The sequence below is a fragment of the Hypanus sabinus genome, chromosome 5, assembly GCF_030144855.1.
Source record: "Hypanus sabinus isolate sHypSab1 chromosome 5, sHypSab1.hap1, whole genome shotgun sequence".
NCBI classification, from domain to species: domain Eukaryota; kingdom Metazoa; phylum Chordata; class Chondrichthyes; order Myliobatiformes; family Dasyatidae; genus Hypanus; species Hypanus sabinus.
Window position 1 is genome coordinate 2,867,096 of NC_082710.1, and position 20,947 is coordinate 2,888,042.

The following is a 20,947-nucleotide window of genomic DNA, read 5'->3' on the forward strand; positions in this document are numbered from 1 at the left end:
TTCATTGATCCCGAGGGAAATTGGGTTTTGTTACAGTCGCACCAACCAAAATAGTGTAGAAATATAGCAATATGAAACCATAAATAATTAAATAATAATATGTAAATTATTCCAAGTGGAAATAAGTCCAAGACCAGCCTATTGGCTCAGGGTGTCTGACACTCCGAGGGAGGAGTTGTAAAGTTTGATGGCCACAGGCAGGAATGACTTCCTATGACACTCAGTGTTACATCTCGGTGGAATGAGTCTCTGGCTGAATGTACTCCTGTGCCTAATCAGTACATTATGAAGTGGATGGAAGACATTGTCCAATATGGCATGCAACTTGGACAGCATCCTCTTTTCAGACACCACCGTCAGAGAGTCCAATTCCACCCCCATAACATCACTGGCCTTACGAATGAGTTTGTTGATTCTGTTGGTGTCTGCTACCCTCAGCCTGCTGCCCCAGCACACAACTGCAAACATGATAGCACTGGCCACCACGGACTCGTAGAATGTCCTCAGCATCGTCCGGCAGATGTTAAAGGACCTCAGTCTCCTCAGGAAGTAGAGACGGCTCTGACCCTTCTTGTAGACAACCTCAGTGTTCTTTGACCAGTCCAGTTTATTGTCAATTTGTATCCCCAGATATTTGTAATCCTCCACCATGTCCACACTGACCCCTTGGATGGAAACAGAGGTCACCGGTGCCTCAGCTTTCCTCAGGTCCACCATCAGCTCCTTAGTCTTTTCCACATTAAGCTGCAGATCATTCTGCTCACACCATGTGACAAAGTTTCCCACTGTAGCCCTGTACTCCGCCTCATCTCCCTTGCTGATGCATCCAACTATGGTAGAGTCATCAGAAAACTACTGAAGATGGCAAGACTCAGTGCAGTAGTTGAAGTCGGAGGTGTAGATGGTAAAGAGGAAGGGAGACAGGACAGTCCCCTGTGGAGCCCCAGTGCTGCTGACCACTCTGTCTGACACACAGTGTTGCAAGCGCATGTACTGTGCTCTGCCAGTCAGGTAATCAATAATCTATGACACCAGGGAAACATCCACCTGCATCACTGTCAGCTTCTCACCCAGCAGAGCAGGGCTGATGGTGTTGAACGCACTGGAGAAGTCAAAAAACAACCTTCACTGATCACTGATCTATGTGTAATTTCCTAGTTTGTCCCTGTTGCACTTCTTAAACAAATGAACAACATTGTCTAATATTAAGTTTTCTGGCAGTTCACCTATTGTTAAAAATATTCTTTTCAAAGATCTCTTTTAAGGCGCTTGCAATCTTCTCCCTTGCCTCCTGCAGTATCTGGGATAGATTACATCAGGACCTGGGGACTTACCCTAATTAATGTTTTTAAGAGATCCAGTAGATCCTCTTCCTTAATATTGACTTGTTTGGGAAAGCCAACACACCCCTTCTAAGTTTTATCCATGTCCTTCTCTTGGTGAAAACTGAGTTCACAGTTTGGACCTCACCCACTTCCTCTGAGTCCAGACGTAGCTTCATAGCTTCCTTGTTTGTCCTAGACAATATCTACCCTTTCTCTAGCTGCCCACTAACTTTTATTATAAATTTAAAATGGCTTGGGAATCTCCTTAATCCTACATTCATCCAAGAACCTGTCTTATCCTTACTCATAATTCTCTTAAAACTGACAGAATTATGGTAACTGTTCACAAAATTCTTCCCACTGAAACTTCAATCACTATGCCAGGCACATTTACCACAATATGGTTTAATACAGTCCCTTCCCTAGTTAAATTATCTGGAGACACGAGGAAATCTACAGATGCTGGAAATTCAAGCAACACACACAAAATGCTGGTGGAATACAGCAGGCCAGGCAGCATATATAGGAAGGAGTACAGTCAACGTTTTGGGCCGAGACCCTTCGTCAGGACTAACTGAGAGAAAAGACAGTAAGAGATTTGAGAGGGGGAGGGGGAAATCCGAAATGATAGGAGAAGATAGGAGGGGGAGGGATAAAGCTAAAAGCTGGAAAGTTGATTGGCAAAAGGGATACACAGCTGGAGAAGGGAAAGGATCATGGGATGGGAGGCCTTGGGAGAAAGAAAGGGGGAGGGGAGCACCAGGGGGAGATGGAGAACAGGCAAGGAGTGAATGTGAGAGGGACAGAGAGAGGAAAAAAAGGGGGGGGGGAATGAATGAATGAATGAATAAATAAATAAATAAATAAATAAATAAGGGATGGGGTAAGAAGGGGAGGAGGGACATTAACAGATACCATCGGGTTGGAGGCTCCCCAGATGGAATATAAGGTGTTGTTCCAATATATACTAGAACTAACTTATTGGTTTTGAGGATAATCGTTATTTTCCAGAGTGATTTAATGGATGGGACTAATTCTTCAAAGCACAAAGCAAATTTAATATCAAAGTACATATATGTCACCATATATTACATTATGGACTCACTTTCAAGGACTCTTTATCTCATATTCTCAATATTTATTGCTTACTTATTTGTTATTATTTCCTTTTTTTCTTTTGTACTTACATAACTTGTTACCCTTTGCACATTGGTTGCTTGTCAGTCCTTTTTGGTGTGGTCTTCCACTGATTCTATTATCGTTCAGGTATTTACTGAGTTTGCCTGCGAGAAGATGAATCTCAGGATTTTATATGGTGATATATATGTACTTTGATAATGAATTTACTTGGAACTTTGAAATTTAGTTTGTATTCTTGCTCCCTTCCACAGGCTCTGCAATTACATCATTCTACTGCAGAATCTCCTGACCAAGTAAAGTCATCCTACGGGACTCTGCTGAAATCAGTTTGTTTAAGAGTAGAAAACTGTATATATTTAAGTAGGAGAGTAATTGTCAACTGTGAGCTGGGTCTATGTACTGCAGACCTATTGTATTAAAACTAATTTTATAAATTATAAATGTTGGGGGATCTGCAGTAAATTTAATTATGTATAGAGTGTGCTGTGATACAGGACTGTGCTTATGAATAAGGCGAGGCTTATACAGAGAAAAAAAATCTTTGGAACATTATAAAGGTGTGGAAGATGGTTTCAGATGAGAGATGAACTGAATGAAATTAGATGGATGATATTAGAGAGGTGGAACTACATGCTCTGATCAAGAGTATAAGTTTGATATATTCATGTAGGCAGCCAGGCTTTTGACCATACTGAGTTAGCCTTGGAGGGTAACTGCAGGATGAGGTATAATTACTACTTGCAATTTCCATGGAGAAGAAGGCTGTAGATAATTCCCAATAAACAGCAGAAAGCTTGGTTCATCCAACAAAAGATATCAGTGTAGCAGCCTGACTCCACAACAGCAATGACTGTGTCAAGTCAAGTGATAAATTGTTATTCTACCAAACTTCTTAACACACATGGTTTTTCAAAATACCATCACATAGACTCTTTTTAGCATCAAATTGCTTTTGTTCTTCATTCAAATAATGAAATGTGTTAAGCATTATGGTAAGTGGCAGCAGTTTGCTTCATCTGTCCATATATATTTTATGACAATAAACTGTAATTGGCTATTAAAATAACTTTCAATCTGCAGTATTGTCTCAGTGGTGTAGTGTCAATATCCTTAGAAAATGCTGTTCTAAATTTTTAAAAAATACATGACTTTGCAAGTAATTTGTCCAAGAAAAGATTATTGTTTTTCATGATGGTGACCCTGACTTGGCTGGCTGGGTGCATACATAGATTAAGATGAATGCAGTTATTCCTTGGCTGGTGACTGCCTCTTTCAGGGCACATTCTCTCTAATGACATGATTGATAGGCTGTCCCAAATCTACAGAGGAACACATTAATCATTGCTGTGACTGAATACCATCATCTGCTTCACCTGCAAAGTGATAGACAGTAAAGGATACTATTTAGGTACTAATGTGATTCACTGATTGGTCAGAGGCCTTAACTTTTTCAATGTCAACCTGAAAGATCCATGATAAATTGCATTGTTTGTGTCTCCCTTCTGTTTGGAAGACATAGTCCTTTTAAAATTGTTGAGTTAGTATTTAACAAATAAAGAGAAAACTAGATATAAATATGAAAGATATAACCAGCTACCTTTTGTTTGCCATTGTACTTACAAAAGTACCATTAGTAACCTCTGAAAGTATTTATTTCTTTCTATCATTCCATTTTTTGGTTCCCTAAACTTAAACCTTTATTTTCAGAGTCATTTTACTTAAAGCCCACTTTTTCAAGCTGGGAAGGATGTGAACACATCACAGGACCTGCCATCATTTCCCATGAATAAGTGGACACATCTTTCTAATCCACTAGTCTAATCCCTTTGCACTATACTATTTCTGGTGCTAAATTTCAAAGCTCAGTATTGCGTCAGAGTCCAAAAATAACCATTCAGTTTGTGATATAAATTATTATACAGTACATCTCACATAAATTAATTTGAAATGTATTGTTGATGATGACAACATGCATTTTAAACAGATTATGTATTGACATTATTTTGAGTTTTACTCAGTTATAATTTACCATATGCATGAAAACATAGCCTTTGAATTCTGAAGAAATGAGAAAAGTTAGGTGGGATGTCAATATTTGCTTGGTCCGTTTCAACTTCAGACAAAAGCCAGGGAAAGCTATGGAGTTATTTCCTTCAGACTGATGGGGACTGAACAAAATGACTTCCAGTCTTCCCAGAATTTAGTTCAAAAAGTTCAAAGTTAAAAGTAACTTTATTATCGAAGTACATGTATGTCACCATATATAGCCCTGAGATTTGTTTTCTTGAGAGCACATTCAGTAAGTCCAAGAAACATAATAGAATCAATGAAAGAATTCACCCAATGTGAATTACCTCATCACCAATGTGCTAAAGACAACTATACAAATACAAAGGAATAATAATAATAAATAAATAAATAAACAAACAAACAAACAAACAATAAATATCGAGAGCATGAGATGAAGAGGCCTTGAAAGTGTGTCCATAGGTTGTGGGCACATTTCAGTGAAATAATTTTAGCCTTTTAGTATTAAGTTTAGTATTTATTGTATGTTAGAAAACTAACTGACAAATCAGGATAGGTGAAGATGACAGGTGATGAGGTAAAGCAGGCCGCTGTCACTTCATACATGGAATCTGATATATTGAGGCATACAATAACATTATACAAGGAAATTTGCAAGGTGTTCCATACTTCAGAATGCTCTCAGTATGTTCATTATAGTATTTTTCTTTATTCTAATGCCAAAAGCTAGTTAAAGCTAAATTTTAGAGCACTGCTAAATTTCATTAATTTTCATTAACATAAGAATACCTCTCTTTTGGAATTTATTCTGCTTTGCTTTATGAGAAATATACAACAAGAGTATTTATTCCTTACTTGTCATCAACTATTTCAATACTGCTGCAAATCAAGCTTGTTACTTTGCATGAATGTGCTTGTTGCCTTTTGCAAGTGCTGAAACTTAACTTAATCAGGGTTTCAGCAGGTGTGCACTGCCTCAGGACATCTTGAGGGTGTAATGGATGTTACAAATTCTTTACCTTATGATTAATTAGGGAAGCCATCTATTTTATGGGTTTAACCCCACATCCAGAAATAAATCTAATTTGCAATCTTGAAATAATTCATTATGCCCACTTCGAATGAAGCATGTCGGCAGCATCATTTCCACAAATGCTGCCTGGCCTGCTGAGCTCCTCCAGTATTTTGTATGTGTTCCTAATTAATTATATTAATAAGTCAATTTCATTAATGTTATACCTCAACTCCTCTTAAGGCCTTGAAGGAGTGTCCATAGGTTGTGGGCACGTTTCAGTGAAGTAATTTTAGCCTGTTTAGAATTTATTGTATGTTAGAAAACTAACTGACAAATCAGGATAGGTGAAGATGACAGAGGAAATGAAGTAAAGCAGGCTGTTCCCTCTTCATACGACTTCTCATTGATAGAAACATTATGCATGCTGCATGTTGGCAAAACATTAAGAGAAAAATTTGATAAATATGAATAATTCCAGATAAAAATATAAAATAATAATAATTTGTATCTTTTTCAGTTCATTTCCTGAGATTCTGTAAAGCAGCCTAAATTGTCCAGCAGAGTGCAATTCACATTCAGTAGGCCCGCTTTAGCTAATTCTGATCTTTAATTATGACATTTGGTAAATTTCTATTGGTTTTGCAAGCTGAGCATTAACTGTATGATTTTCATTACATTTGAACATGCTAGTATTGTTCTTTTACTAGATAGCCTCTTATGTGGACCTTTGAGATCCACTTTATGGTATAGGCAGAATTAAGGATTGCACAACAGGGAAATCATTTGATATGGACAAATATCAAGCAATGGGTATGATTTTTCCGGCTTTGATATTTTATTTTATTGCACGTGGAAAAGATTACAACTCTGAATATAATCCAAGTTTCATTAGGTAATTCTGAAAGCAAATATAGCACTACCTATACAATGGCATAAGATAAAGCAGCTTGGAGATTTAATTCTCAAACTTCTGGTAACCATTCCCTTTCTGTCCCCCTTCTGCTGTTTTTCCCTTTTCATTTATCTCTCTTATGATCCACTTGGCCCAGCCACTCTAAATCTTTCCCTTCCACAACCTTCTCGCTCTCCATCTGCTCATCACCCACACATTCCTTCCACTGGTTCCCCTCCCGCTTGCCTCCCTTTTATACCATGCTTCATCATGCTTTCCTATCATATTCCAATATCTTCAGCCCTTTGTCACTTCTACCTATCAACTCCCAGTGTTGATATCTCCCTGTCATTCTCATCACCTGCTACTCACTGCTCAATACCTTCTTTCCATCTTTTATATACTGATTATGTCCCCCTAAGGGTCTTGACCTGGAATTCAACTGTTGATTTCCCTCCCTGGATGCTAACTGAACCACTAAGGTCCTTCAGTGATTCTTGTGTTGCTCCAAATAACATAATTTCTAGACTCTTGTCTCTCTATACAGCTCGAGAATACTGTGTTTTCCTTTCTGAGAATCCTTTGCCCAAATCTTGATTTACTCATAGGATTATACATCCCAGAAAAAGGAGCTTTGGCAGTACTTGTCCTTGCTGACCACACTACTTATTTATGCTCTTTGTATTTACCTGCATTTGAGGTCCGTCAGTTGGTCTCTCTCTCTCTCTCTCTCTCTCTCTCTCTCTCTCTCTCTCTCTCTCTCTCTCTCTCTCTCTCTCTCTCTCTCTCCCCCCCCTCTCCCCCCCCCTCCCTCTCGCTCTCTCTCTTCCTTTCCTCCTTTCCTAACCAAGTACCTGCTAAAATTCCTTTTCAATGTTATAATTGTGTCTGTTACTAACACGTCCTCTTGTCGCTCATTCCATTTAACCCTTTGGATCGCCTTTAGATTTTTTGCCTTTTACCCTAAATTTAACTCTTGTCATTTCGCATTCCTCCACACTATGAAAAATAATGTAGCGTGGGGGAGTCTAATACTAGACTACCTACCCAACCCAAAATGTATTATGTCACACTCATCTGCATAAAACTACCAAGTATTTTTGGATAGGATTCGGCACAGTTGACTCAGGTTTAAAGTATTTTGCTGGAATAGCTAAAAATAACTGATAACTTTCACTTCACAGAACAAAATGATAGAAATGAGTATTCCTAAAATCTCAGTTTTGTTGATAAAATTTGACTGTAGTTCCATATTCATAATTGATTTTATATTTAAGCTCATTTCCCAAAATATAGATCATATACAGTTCATTTTAAAAAGTAAAAATATGTGATTTTAAACCTTACTTTGTGAAAATTTATTACAATTGGGCTTAATACACAACGCCTTGACTATTATCAATATGGAATTTGGCGAAATGGCAACAGCTTTTTATTAGAGTAGTGTTATACTCAGGTCCTGGTTATAGTCAATGTTTCAGTGTTAAAATACTGGTCGAGGGAAGTGCCTGGTGTGAAAAGTGCTAGTCTTTGGCTCGAGAGTCTTCGGCGAGGAGGCTGAGGGAGGAGGCTACGCCAGGCACAGTGAGAGAGGGTGAAGACATGACCGCTAACTGATTCAGTGTGCTACGTGCATGATGTGGGAGGTCAGGGACACTGATGATGCCCCTGGCTGCTACAGCTGTGGAAAGTGTGTCCAGATTCAGCTTCTGAAGGAGCACGTTGCAGCACTGAAGAAAGAACTGGATGACCTCAGGTTTATCCGTGAAAATGAGAGTTTTCTGGACAGGACCTACAGTGAGGTCGTTACACCGAGCATACCGGAAGGGAGAAAGGGGACGACGATGAGGAAGGAAAGGATGCTTGAAGTACAGGAGACCCAAGAGGGTTTACAAGAGGGTATACAGGTTCACCCTCTTGGAAGCTGTCAGGACAGAAGATACTGCCAGTCTGAGAGGCAGACAGGTCTGCGAGTCGAAAATTGGTCCAGAAGCAGAGCCGAGGAGTCAGACATCAGGAAGAGCCATGGTAGTAAGGTACTCCATAGTAAGAGGTACGGAAAGGGGTTTCTGTGGCAACAGGCGAGATTTAAGGATGGTGTGTTGCCTCCCTGGTGCTAGGATCCAGGACATCACGGACAGATTGCAGGGAATCCTCAAGGGTGAAGGTGAACAGCTGGAAGTAGTAGTGCACGTCGGCACAAATGACATCGGGAAGAAGAGGAAGGACATTCTGCAGCGGGACTTCAGAGAACTCGGAAGAAGGCTGAAAAGTAGGACTTCCAGGGTGGTTATCTCTGGTTTGCTTCCAGTTCCTCGCGCTGGAGAGGGCAGGAACAGGGAGATAATGGATCTGAAGGTGTGGCTGAGGAACTGGTTCAGGGAGCAAGAATTTACATTCTTGGACCACTGGAATCTGTTTTGGGGTAGGGATGAATTGTACAAAAGGGACGGGTTGCACCTTAATAGGCGGGGAACCAGCAATCTGGCAGACAGGTTTGCATATGTTTAAACTAAGTAGTGGGGGGGGGGGGGATGAACTGGAAATATAAGGATGGAGTTAAAGGGAAAGTGAAAATAAGAAAAGTTAAAAAGGACAACAGAATCAATGGAGTAGAAAGCTCAAGAAGAGATCATACAGTATGGCGAAGTGAAATAGGAATTGATATGAAAGGAGAGGGGAGTAACGAATTAAAAGTATTATATATGAATGCACGAAGTATAAGAAATAAAGTAGATGAGCTTGAGGCTCAGTTGGAAATTGGCAAGTACGATGTTGTGGGAATAACAGAGACATGGCTTCAAGCGGACAGGGCCTGGGAAATGAATATTCAAGGATATACATCTTATCGAAAGGACAGACTGACTGGCAGAGGGGGTGGGGTGGCTCTATTGGTGAGGAATGATATTCAGTCCCTTGCGAGGTGGGGCATAGAATCAGGGGATGTAGAGTCAGTATGGATAGAACTGAGAAATTCTAAGGGTAGAAAGACCATAATGGGAGTTACCTACAGGCCCCCAAACAGCAGTCTGGATGTAGGGTGTAAGTTGAATGAAGAGTTAAAATTGGCATGTCGCAAAGGTAATGATACAGTTGTCATGGGGGATTTCAACATGCAGGTAGACTGGGAGAATCAGCATGGTACTGGACCCCATTAAAGGGAGTTTGTGGAGTGCCTCTGAGATGGATTCTGAGAACAGCTTGTACTGGAGCCTACCAGGGAGAAGGCAATTCTAGATTTAGTGTTGTTCAATGAACCAGATTTGATCAGGGACCTCGAGGTAAAGGAACCATTAGGAGATAGTGACCATAATATGATATGTTTTAACCTACAATTTGAGAAGGAGAAGGGAAAATCGGATGTGTCAGTATTACAGTTGAACAAAGGGAACTATGGAGCTATGAGGGAGGAGCTGGCCAAAGTGCAATGGAACAATACCCTTAGCAGGGAAGACAGTGGAACAACAATGGCAGGTATTTCTGGGAATACTGCAGAAGGTGCAGGATCGGTTCGTTCCAAAGAGGAAGAAAGATCCTAAGGGGAGTAAGGGGCAGCCATGGCTGACAAGGGAAGTAAAGGGCAGTATAAAAATAAAAGAGAAGAAGTATAACATAGCAAAGATGAGCAGGAAACAGGAGGACTGCAAAGCTTTTAAAGAGCAACAGAAGATAACAAAAAAGGCAATACGCCAAGAAAAAATGAGGTACGAAGGTAAACTAGCCAAGAATATAAAGGAGGATAGTAAAAGCTTCTGTAGGTATGTGAATAGCAAAAAAATAGTTAAGACCAAAATTGGGCCATTGAAGACAGAAACGGGTGAATTTATTATGGGGAACAAGGAAATGGCAGATGAGTTGAACAGGTACTTTGGATCTGTCTTCACTAGGGAAGACACAAACAATCTCCCAGATGTAATAGTGACCAAAGGAACTAGGGTAAAGGATGAACTGAAGGAAATTTATATTAGGCAAGAAATGGTGTTGGATAGACTGTTGAGTCTGAAGGCTGATAAGTCCCCAGGACCTGATGGTCTGCAACCCAGGGTACTTAAAGAGGTGGCTCTAGAAATCATGGACGCATTGGTAATCATTTTCCAATGTTCTATAGATTCAGGAACAGTTCCTGCTGATTGGAGGGTGGCTAATGTTGTCCCACTTTTCAAGAAAGGTGGGAGAGAGAAAACAGGGAATTATAGCCTGACGTCAGTGGTGGGAAAAATGCTTTAGTCAATTACAAAAGAGGAAATTACGACACATTTGGATAGCGGTAGAAGAATCAGTCCGAGTCAGCATGGATTTATGAAGGGGAAATCATGCTTGACTAATCTTCTGGAGTTTTTTGAGGATGTAACTATGAAAATGGACAAGGGAGAGCCAGTGGATGTAGTGTACCTGGACTTCCAGAAAGCTTTTGATAAAATCCCACATAGGAGATTAGTGGGCAAAATTAGGGCAAATGGTATTGGGAGCAGAGTACTGACATGGATTGAAAATTGGCTGGCTGACAGGAAACAAAGAGTAGCAATTAACGGGTCCCTTTCGGAATGGCAGGCTCTGACCAGTGGGGTACTGCAAGGTTCGGTGCTGGGACCGCAGCTGTTTACAATATACATTAATGATTTAGATGAAGGGATTAAAAGTAACATTAGCAAATTTGCCGATGACACAAAGCTGGGTGGCAGTGTGAAATGTCAGGAGGATGTTATGAGAATGCAGGGTGACTGGGACAGGTTGGGTGAGTGGACAAATGTGTGGCAGATGCAGTTTAATGTGGATAAATGTGAGGTTATCCACTTTGGTGGCAAGAACAGGAAGGCAGATTACTATCTAAATGGAGTCAAGTTAGGAAAAGGAAAGTACAACGAGATCGAGGTGTTCTTGTACATCAGTCAATGAAAGCAAGCATGCAGGTACAGCAGACAGTGAAGAAAGCTAATGGCATGCTGGCTTTTATAACAAGAGGAATTGAGTTTAGGAGTAAAGAGGTCCTCCTGCAGCCGTACAGGGCCTTGGTGAGACCCCACCTGGAGTATTGTGTGCAGTTTTGGTCTCCAGATTTGAGGAAGGACATTCTTGCTATTGAGGGAGTGCAGCGTAGGTTCACAAGGTTAATTCCCAGAATGGCGGGAATGTCATATGTTAAAAGATTGGAGCGACTGGGCTTGTATACACTGGAATTTAGAAGGATGAGAGGGGATCTGATTGAAACATATAAGATTATTAAGGGATTGGACATGCTGGAGGCAGGAAGCATGTTCCTGCTGATGTGTGAGTCCAGAACTAGAGGCCGCAGTTTAAGAATAAGGGGTAGGCCATTTAGAACAGAGATGCGGAAAAACTTTTTCACCCAGAGAGTGGTGGATATGTGGAATGCTCTGCCCCAGAAGGCAGTGGAGGCCAAGTCTCTAGATGCATTCAAGAGAGAGTTAGATAGAGCTCTTACAGATAGCGGGGTCAAGGGATATGGGGAGAGGGCAGGAACAGGGTACTGATTGTGTATGATCAGCCATGATCACAGTGAATGGCAGTGCTGGCTAGAAGGGCCGAATGGCCTACTCCTGCACCTACTGTCTATTGTCTGTTGTCTATTACTTTGCTATTGAGTAAATTGATTGATAAATTAATAGATCAACTTTATTCAAAAGATATCATAATCTTCAATTACTTCACATGGTGTATAGAAACTACACACTTTCCAAATACTTAGTTAAATAGACGTTAAATACTCCTGGAATGTAGTTATTGTATTACTCTTCAAATAAAATGCTCTCCCTTTAAGTACTGTTTATCTAATGATTGGTACTGAGCTGTGGAATTATGTTAAGAGTGCCAGATCTTTACACCAGAACTGGCAAGATCCTGATTACCACTCACTTCAATCGTAGCTAGCTTGAAACAGACCTGTCAGAAATACTTTCCATGCAGGTCCTCAATTATCAAGAAATTTGACATTTTAAATATCCACGAGGCTACATGTAGATTTGTAGGAATACTGTTTTAGCCTTGTAGAAAGCAGACTCGTATAAGACCATAAGATATAGAAGCAGAGTAGGCCAATTGACCCATCGAGTCTGCTCTGCCACTCAATCATGGGCTAATCCAATTCTTCCATTCATCCCCACTCCCCTGCTTTCACCCCATACCCTTTGATGCCCCGGCTAATCAAGAACCTATCTATCTCTGCCTTAAATACATCCAATGACTTGGCCTCCACAGCTGCTCATGGCAACAAATTCCACAGATTTACCACTCTCTGACGAAAGTAATTTCCCTGCATCTCAGTTCTAAAAGAATGTCCTTCAATCCTGAAGTTGTACCCCCTTGTTCTAGAAACCCCTACCATGGGGAATAACTTTGCCATGTTTAATCTGTTGAGGCCTTTTAACATTCTGAATGTTTCTATAAGATCCCCTCTCATTCTCCTGAACTCCAGCGAATATCACCCAAGAGCTGCCAGACGTACCTCATACGATAACCCTTTCATTCCTGGAATCATTCTCATGAATCTTCTCTGAACACTCTCCAATGTCGGTATATACTTTCTAAAATAAGGAGCCCAAAACTGCACACAATACTCCGAGTGTGGTCTTAAAAGTGCCTTAAAGAGCCTCAACATCACATCCCTGCTCTTATATTCTGTACCTCTGGAAATGAATGCCAACATTGTATTCACCTTCTTCACAACTGACTCAACCTGGAGGTTAACCTTTAGAGTCTCTTAAACAAGGACTCCCAAGTCCCTTTGCATCTCTGCATTTTGAATTCTCTCCCCATCTAAATAACTGCCTGCCCGTTTATTTCTTCCACCAAAGTGCATGACCATACACTTTCCAACACTGTATTTCATTTGCAACTTCATTGCCCATTCCACTAAATTATGTAAGTCTCTCTGCAGGCTCTCTGTTTCCTCAACACTACCTGCTACTCCACCTATCTTTGTATCATTGACAAATTTAGCCACAAATCCATTAATACTGTAGTCCAAATCATTGACATACATGGTAAAAAGCAGCGGTCCCAACACCGACCCTGTGGAATTCTACTCTTAACCGCAGGCAGCCACAATAGGATCCCTTTATTCCCACTCTGTTTTCTGCTGATCAGTCAATACTCCATCAATGCTGGTAACTTCCCTGTAATTCTATGAGCTCTTATCTTGCTAAGCAACCTCCTTTGCGGCACCTTGTAATTTCCTCAAAGAATTGCAGTAGATTTGTCAGGCAGGATTTTCCCTTCAGGAAACCATGCTGGCTTTGGCCTACCTTGTCATGTGCCTCCAGGTACTCCGTAATCTCATCCCTAACAATTGATTCCAACGACTACTGATGTCAGGCTAACAGGTCTATAGTTTCCTTTCTGCTGCCTTTCTTAAATAGCGGAGTAACATTTGCAATTTTCCAGTCATCCGGTACAATGCCAGAATCTATCAATTCTTGAAAGATCATCGTTAATGCCTCTGCACTCTCTCCAGCTACTTCCTTCAGAACCCAAGGGTGCATTCCATCAGGTCCAGGAGATTTATCCACACTCAGACCATTAAGCTTCCTGAGCACCTTCTCAGTTGTAAGTTCCACTGCACAAACTTCACGTCCCTGACACTGTTGAATGTCTGGTATACAGCAGACGTCTTCCACTGTGACGACTGATGCAAAATACACATTCAGTTCCTCTGCCACCTCTGCACCTCTCATTACAATATCACCAACGTCATTTTGTATTGGTCCTATATCTACCCTCTATTCTCTTTTACCTTTATGTACTTAAAAAAGCTTTTAGTATGTTCTTTGATATTAGTCACCAGAATCCTCTCATAATTCATCTTTTCCTTCCAAATGACCTTCTTAGTTTCCTTCTGCAAGTTTTTAAAAGCTCCTCAATCCTCTATCTTCCCACTAGCTCTGGCTTCCTTTTATGCCCTCTCTTTTGCTTTTACTTTGGCTCTGAATTCACTTGCCAGCCATGGTAGTGTCCTTCTTCCCTTTGAAAATTTCTTCTTATTTAGAATATATCTGTCTTGTACTTCCCTTATTTTTTGCAGAAACTTCACCCATTGCTGCTCTGCTATCTTTCTGGCAATTGTCCCTTTCTAGTCAACTTCAGCCAGTTCCCCTTTCATGTCATTGTAATTTTCTATATTCCACTGAAATACTGACACATTGGATTTCAGGCTGAGACCCTTCATCAGGACTGAAGAAGGAGGGGACAGGGGCCCTATAAAGAAGGTGGGGGGAGGGTGGAAGGTGCCAAGTGAAAAACCAAACAGAGGAAAGATCAAGGGGTGGGGGAGGGGAAGCAGGGAGGGGATAGGCAGGAGAGTTGAAGAAGGAATGTAAGGGGAAAGCACTATGGGTAGTAGTAGAAGGCAGAATCATGAGAGAGGTGATAAGCAGCTGGAAAAGGAGGCAGAATGAAAGTGGGATGGGGGAAGGGAGAGGGAGGGAATTACCAGAAGTTGGAGAATTCGATGTTCATATCAAGGGGCTGGAGACTATCCAGACGGTATATGAGGTGTTGCTCCTCCAACCTGACAAAGGGTCTCAACCCGAAACATTGACTGTTTCTTTCAACGGATGCTGCCTGACCTGCTGAGTTCATCCAGTTTTTTTGTATGTCTCCTCCAACCTGAGTTTGGCCTCATCATGGCAGTAGAGGAGGCTATGTATGGACATATCCGAATGGGAATGTGAAGCAGAGCTGAAGTGGGTAGCAACTGGGAGATCCTGTCTGTTGTGGTGGATGGAGCGGAGGTGCTTGACGAAGCGGTCCCCCAATCTGCGTTGGGTCTCGCCGATGTAGAGGAGGCCACACCAGAAGCAATAGATGACCCCAACAGATTCACAAGTGAAGTGTTGCCTCACCTGGAAGGACTGTTTGGGGCCCTGAATGGTGGTAAGAGAGGAGGTGTAGGGACAGGTGTAGCACTTATGCTTGCAGGGATAAGTACCAGGTGGGAGATCTGTGGGGAGGGACGTATGAACCAGGTAGTCGCGGAGGGATCAATCCCTGCGTAAAGCAGAGAGGGGTAGAGAGGGAAAGGTGTGCATAGTGGTGGGGTCCTGTTGAAGGTGGTGGAAGTTGTGGAAGATAATATGCTGGATCTGGAGGCTGGTGGGATGAGGCTTTCCGTTCCAGGACATCTCAAATGTTTCTTTCTTTAAGAATTGTGGATTCCCTTCTGTCGTCATCAATTATGCCCTCACCTGCATCTCCTCTGAGTTCATCCAGCTTGTTTGTACGTGTTGATTTGACCACAGCATCTGCAATTTACTTTGTGTTTATGCCTGTTCTATCTCCTGCTGTAATTTGTAATCCACATCCTGGGTGCTGTTTGGAGGCCTGTACACAACTGCCATCAGTGTCTTTTTACCCTTACCATTTCTTAACTCAACCCATAGAGACCTTACACCTTTCAATCCTATGTCATCCCTTTCTAATGATTTAATATTATTTCTGATACACAGAGCCATACCACCCCCTCTGCCAACTAATAATAGGTAATAATCTTAGTATATGCTTTTAGCCAACTGTGTACTTTTCCTGTTGCAGATGGAATTTCACTAGAAGTTAAGCATATATGATATTTATTTAACAGCATCACAATCAGGTTTGTTATCACTGACTGTACTGTGACAGCAATACAGTGCAAAGATATAAACAGTATTATATATTACAAATAAGTTATGCAAAAATGACCAAGAAGTGTTCATGGATTGACAGACCATTTGAAAATCTGATGGCAAGGGGAAAAAGCCATTCCTAAATTGTTGAGTGCAGATCTTCAGGCTCCTGTACCTCCTCCGTGATGGTAGTAGGATGAGGGTATGTCCTGGAGGGTGAGGGTCCTAAGTGATGGATGCTGTCTTCTTGAGGCACCACCTCCAGATGTCCTTGATGTTGGGGAGGACTGTACCAATGATGGGCACTGTCTACAACCCTGTGTACCCTCCTATCGTCCTAAGTATTGGATCCCCCATACCAGGCTATGATATGAGTCAAAATGCTTTCCACTGTACATCTATAGAAATTAACAGCCTTGCATGTTCAATCAAAGTACTTTGAACATGTTTTATCACACTAATAGCTGGATTTGTTTTATGAAAATGATTTTCATCAGACATAATAAGAACATAAGAGCACAAGAAATCGGAGCAGGAGCAGGCCATCCAGCCCATTGAGCCTGCCCTGCCATTCAATAAGATCATGGCAGATCTGTCCATAAACTCAGCTCCATCTACCTGCCTTTTCCCCATAACCATTAATTCCCTTACTCTGAAAAAGCCTATCTAACTGTTTCTTAAATATATTTAGTGAAGAAGCCTCAACTGCTTCCCTGGGCAGAAAATTCCACAGATCCACCATTCTCTGGGAAAAACAGTTTCTCCTCATCTTCATCCTAAATCTTCTCCTCTGAATCTTGAGGCAATGTCCCCTAGTTCTAGTCTCACCTACCAATGGAAACAACTTTCCTACTTCTATCTTATCTATTCCTTTCAAAATTTTATATGTTTCAGTAAGATTCCCACTCATTCTTCTGAATTCCAGAGAGTATAGCCCCAGGCGACTCAATCTCTCCTCATAGGTTAACCCCTTCATCCCTGGAATCAACCTGGTGCACTGCCTCCAAAGCCAGTATATCCTTCCTCAAGTTTGGAGACCAGCACTGCACACAGTACTCCAGGTGCAGCCTCACCAGTACCCTGTATAGTTACAGCATGACCTCCCTGCTCTTGAATTCAATCCCTCTAGCAATGAAGGCCAACATTCCATTTACCTTCTTAATAACCTGTTGTATCTGCAAGCCAACTTTTTGCGAATACCCTTGAAGCTAACTATTGTGTCTCTTAGGTTATTGGTAATAAAGCCCAAAGTTGTTTCCAGTACATGTGTCAAGATATCAATTCAATTTCGGATAATGCCTTTAATCAAAGTCTATATTTTATGGAATAACAGCATTAGGGAAACTAGCTTCTTAAAGCAGATGGTTAGCCTGCAACCTATGGACTCACTTTCAAAGATTCTTCCTCTCTAGTTCTTGATATTTATTCTTTCTTTCTTTCTTTCTTTCTTTCTTTCTTTCTTTCTTTCTTTCTTTCTTTCTTTCTTTCTTTCTTTCTTTCTTTCTTTCTTTCTTTCTTTCTTTCTTTCTTTCTTTCTTTCTTTCTTTCTTTCTTTCTTTCTTTCTTTCTTTCTTTCTTTCTTTCTTTCTTTCTTTCTTTCTTTCTTTCTTTCTTTCTTTCTTTCTTTCTTTCTTTCTTTCTGTATTTGCATGGTGTTGTTTTTTTGCACTTTGGTTGTTTGTCCATTTGGTGCAGTCTTCATTGATTCTATTGTGTTTTGTGTATTTTCTTCTCAATACAAGAAAATCAATCTTGAGGTTGTACATGGTGATATATATGTACTTTGATAATACATTTACTTTGAACATTGAATTTTGGTAATCACATTAACTGAGAAATAGAGAACTAGAACCTTCATTGTATGTTTATTTGAGAAGGTTCAATAAAATTCAAGACTTGTCAGTATGTTAGTTTAACTACTGACCATTAATCCCTGCAGGTGTTTGTTGAAATTTATACCAGAGGATCCACTTATGTCTTTAGCAACTCAACATCAATCTGGATATTGAAGCAATGAGAATCTGAGAAATGAAATAGGAAGGAAGATGTTTTGCAGATTTAGCTTTTGAACTTAATGTCAGAGTACAGTATATTGCCCTAAGATTCTTTTACACCCTGCCCTGAAGATGGGTGCATGCTATTACAAAGAACCCGTTGTAAATGTGAGTTACACACACAAAGTGCTGGAGGAATTCAGCAGGCCAGGTAGCATCTACGGAAAAAAATACAGTTGATATTTCGGGTTGAGACCCTTCAGTAGGACTAGAGAAAAAAAGATTAAGATTAGATTTAAAAGGTGGGGGGAAGGGAGAGAGAAAGACAAGATGATAGATGAAACCAGGAAAGGGAGGGATGAGCAAAGAGCTGGGAAGTTGATTAGTGAAAGATATACAGAGCTGCAGAAGGGCAAATCTAATAGGAAGAGACAGAAGGCCAAGGTAGAAAGAAAAGAGGAGGAGGGGCACCGTAGGATGGCAATGAGCAGGCAATGAGATACTGTGTGAGAAAGAAAAGAAAATGGGGAATGATGAAGGAGGTGGGGGGAGGGAGAGCTGCATTACTGGAAGTTCGAGAAATCGATGCTCATGCCATCAGGTTGGAGGCTACCTAGACAGAAAATATAAGGGTGTTCCTCCAACATGAGTGTGGCCTCATTGCAACTTCCTCATTGGAAAGGGAAGTGGAATTAAAATGGGTGGCCACTGGGAGATCTCACTTCTTCCACATATGCTGGAAACATGCGCAAGCTGCTGGAGGAACTCAGCAGGATTTCCATCTTCTGTCTGAGAAGTAAGCAGTGATGCTCGTCGATAAATAATACTAAAGTAAACCTCTAGCCTATGGTTAGAGGCTACTTTAGTATGCAAGATAGTTATTATGCCATTGTGCAAGTAGAACAATTCACTATCATTGGCATCACAACAAACTTCAATATGAAGATTCCAAAGCAAACATTTATGTTGTACGAAGCAATTAAGTTTTCAATAAAATTTAAAAAGGTAATGCACAAACAATGTCACCATACAATAAGATTTCTAGGAAATTTCAGTACCATTACTTGAAATCAAATGTTCTTTCCAATATAATACTACTGGGAATTAATTGTGTAGCCATATTTTCAGTTTCTATTCTATGCACTTTTGAACATAGTAATTTGTTTTGGAGTGGCATTAACCAGCAGGCTGTTATTTACAAAGAAAATCTAGTTGTATTTTTTCTGATTTACCTTAAATTTGTGTGAATTTATTAGTAATTTCCTTTATTGTTTTTACAGTGCATTTCTCACAGACGAAGGTTCCAATGCACAACAGAAATGCAGTTGGGCTGAACTGACTGAGCAGAAAATACATTTGATGCTGTTGGATATCTGCCACCAACCAGGTGGCAATGAATACCTAAGGCAAATTTATCACATCATCCAACTCAATGAGGTAGGGAAATGGTCTTTTTACCAAGCAATTAGGTGTGCATTGGCCTGAGACAGTATCTGCTACCAACTAAGGTTTAGTCAGGTGGCAAGTCTGAATATAATCAGTTCCAAATCCTCATTAAAGATGGTAATAAATGAGAAGTCTTGATATAACAACTCTGTTCAAAGTAGATTACATATACTGCAGAAGTTTACCTTGCCTGTGAAATGCTGACTTATTTTGTACAGTTTCAATCACATAAAACCAAAGGAATATTGTAATTAAATGTATTTTATAGTACATGTAATAATTAAAATTAGTCTTCTGGAGAAAGTACTAGACTTGCTCTATGCTATCATGTGAAGCAATCATCTGCTCTGTCAGAGAGTAATCTTCCTTCCAACAAGATGTCATTTTACGACTATTAATTTTGTCCTGCCACAGCTCAATGGATCTCATATTTCACATTTTCTGAATGGAGTTCATTCAGCCTATTAAATCTGAGCCAGCTCAGACAGTTGTCACATCAATCCTATTCTCTCACCCTCTATTCCATCACCTCAATCCCTCCCAGCTGGAACAATGTGCCGTCATCTTACACCCCTCTTTGGTCAAGCACTCACCTCAGATACCAGTCTGACCACTTCCCTTCTCTATATAGCAGTCATCTTGCCTCTCCATTCTCAGTCTCAATGCAGAGTTTTCACCCAAAATGTTGACAATTCCTTTCCTCCCACTGATGCTGTTTGACACATTGAGTTCTTCAATCAGATCATTTGTTTTTCCGTTTCATTCCCTTTAACTTATTCTCTGTCACATTTCATCTCCAGCCTGAATCTCCTACTAGCCAACTACATTGGCCAATTTGAAGTAGCTTGTGGGAAGAAACTGGCTTAGTCACAGGGAGGATGCACAAACTCCGCACAGATAGCACAGGAGGTCAGGATCAAGCCTGGGTCACTGAAGCTATGTTGCTCACTTTCACAATAGTTTCGTTCTCACCCATGGGACTAAAGATTGTTTTGTGAAGCCCAATTCATATTGTTTAGCATCTATGTTATACCAAGTAGGATAGAGACAGAATACTGCCCTGCCCTCATCAATCATCTATGTCACCTCAAAATAATGTTTGTAAATCATGACCTTCCCTGCACAAAGTCATTAAGGAGCAACTTTATCAGACATACGCATGTACTTGTGTTAGGAATTTTCTATGGTGTGTTGGTCAGGGCACAACATGCAACAAAAACAACACATTCAACAATTATAAAAAATAGAGAATTATAGACAATAGGTGCAGAAGTAGACCATTCGGCCCCTCGAGTCTGCACCGCCATTCTGAGATCATGGCTGATCATTCACTATCAATACCCAGTCCCTGCCTTGTCCCCATATCCCTTGATTCCCCTATCCATCAGATATCTATCCAGCTCCTTCTTGAAAGCATCCAGAGAATTGGCCTCCACCGTCTTCCGAGGCAGTGCATTCCACACCTCCACAACTCTCTGGGAGAAGAAGCT

The 20,947-nt window shown here is 40.7% G+C and overlaps 1 protein-coding gene across 5 annotated transcripts in view; it reads left to right on the plus strand.

Annotated features, from left to right (window-relative positions):
* kiaa0825 (KIAA0825 ortholog) overlaps window positions 1–20,947 on the plus strand; it is a 341,406-nt gene that overhangs the window by 110,489 nt on the left and 209,970 nt on the right. For 4 of the 5 annotated variants that reach the window (XM_059969307.1, XM_059969304.1, XM_059969306.1 and 1 more), the window contains one exon: window positions 19,292–19,448. In XM_059969307.1, the coding sequence (XP_059825290.1) occupies window positions 19,292–19,448 (157 nt within the window). Of the gene's footprint in view, window positions 1–2,716; window positions 3,548–19,291; window positions 19,449–20,947 lie in introns of those variants that run through there. The other variant, XM_059969308.1, reaches the window with a different exon arrangement.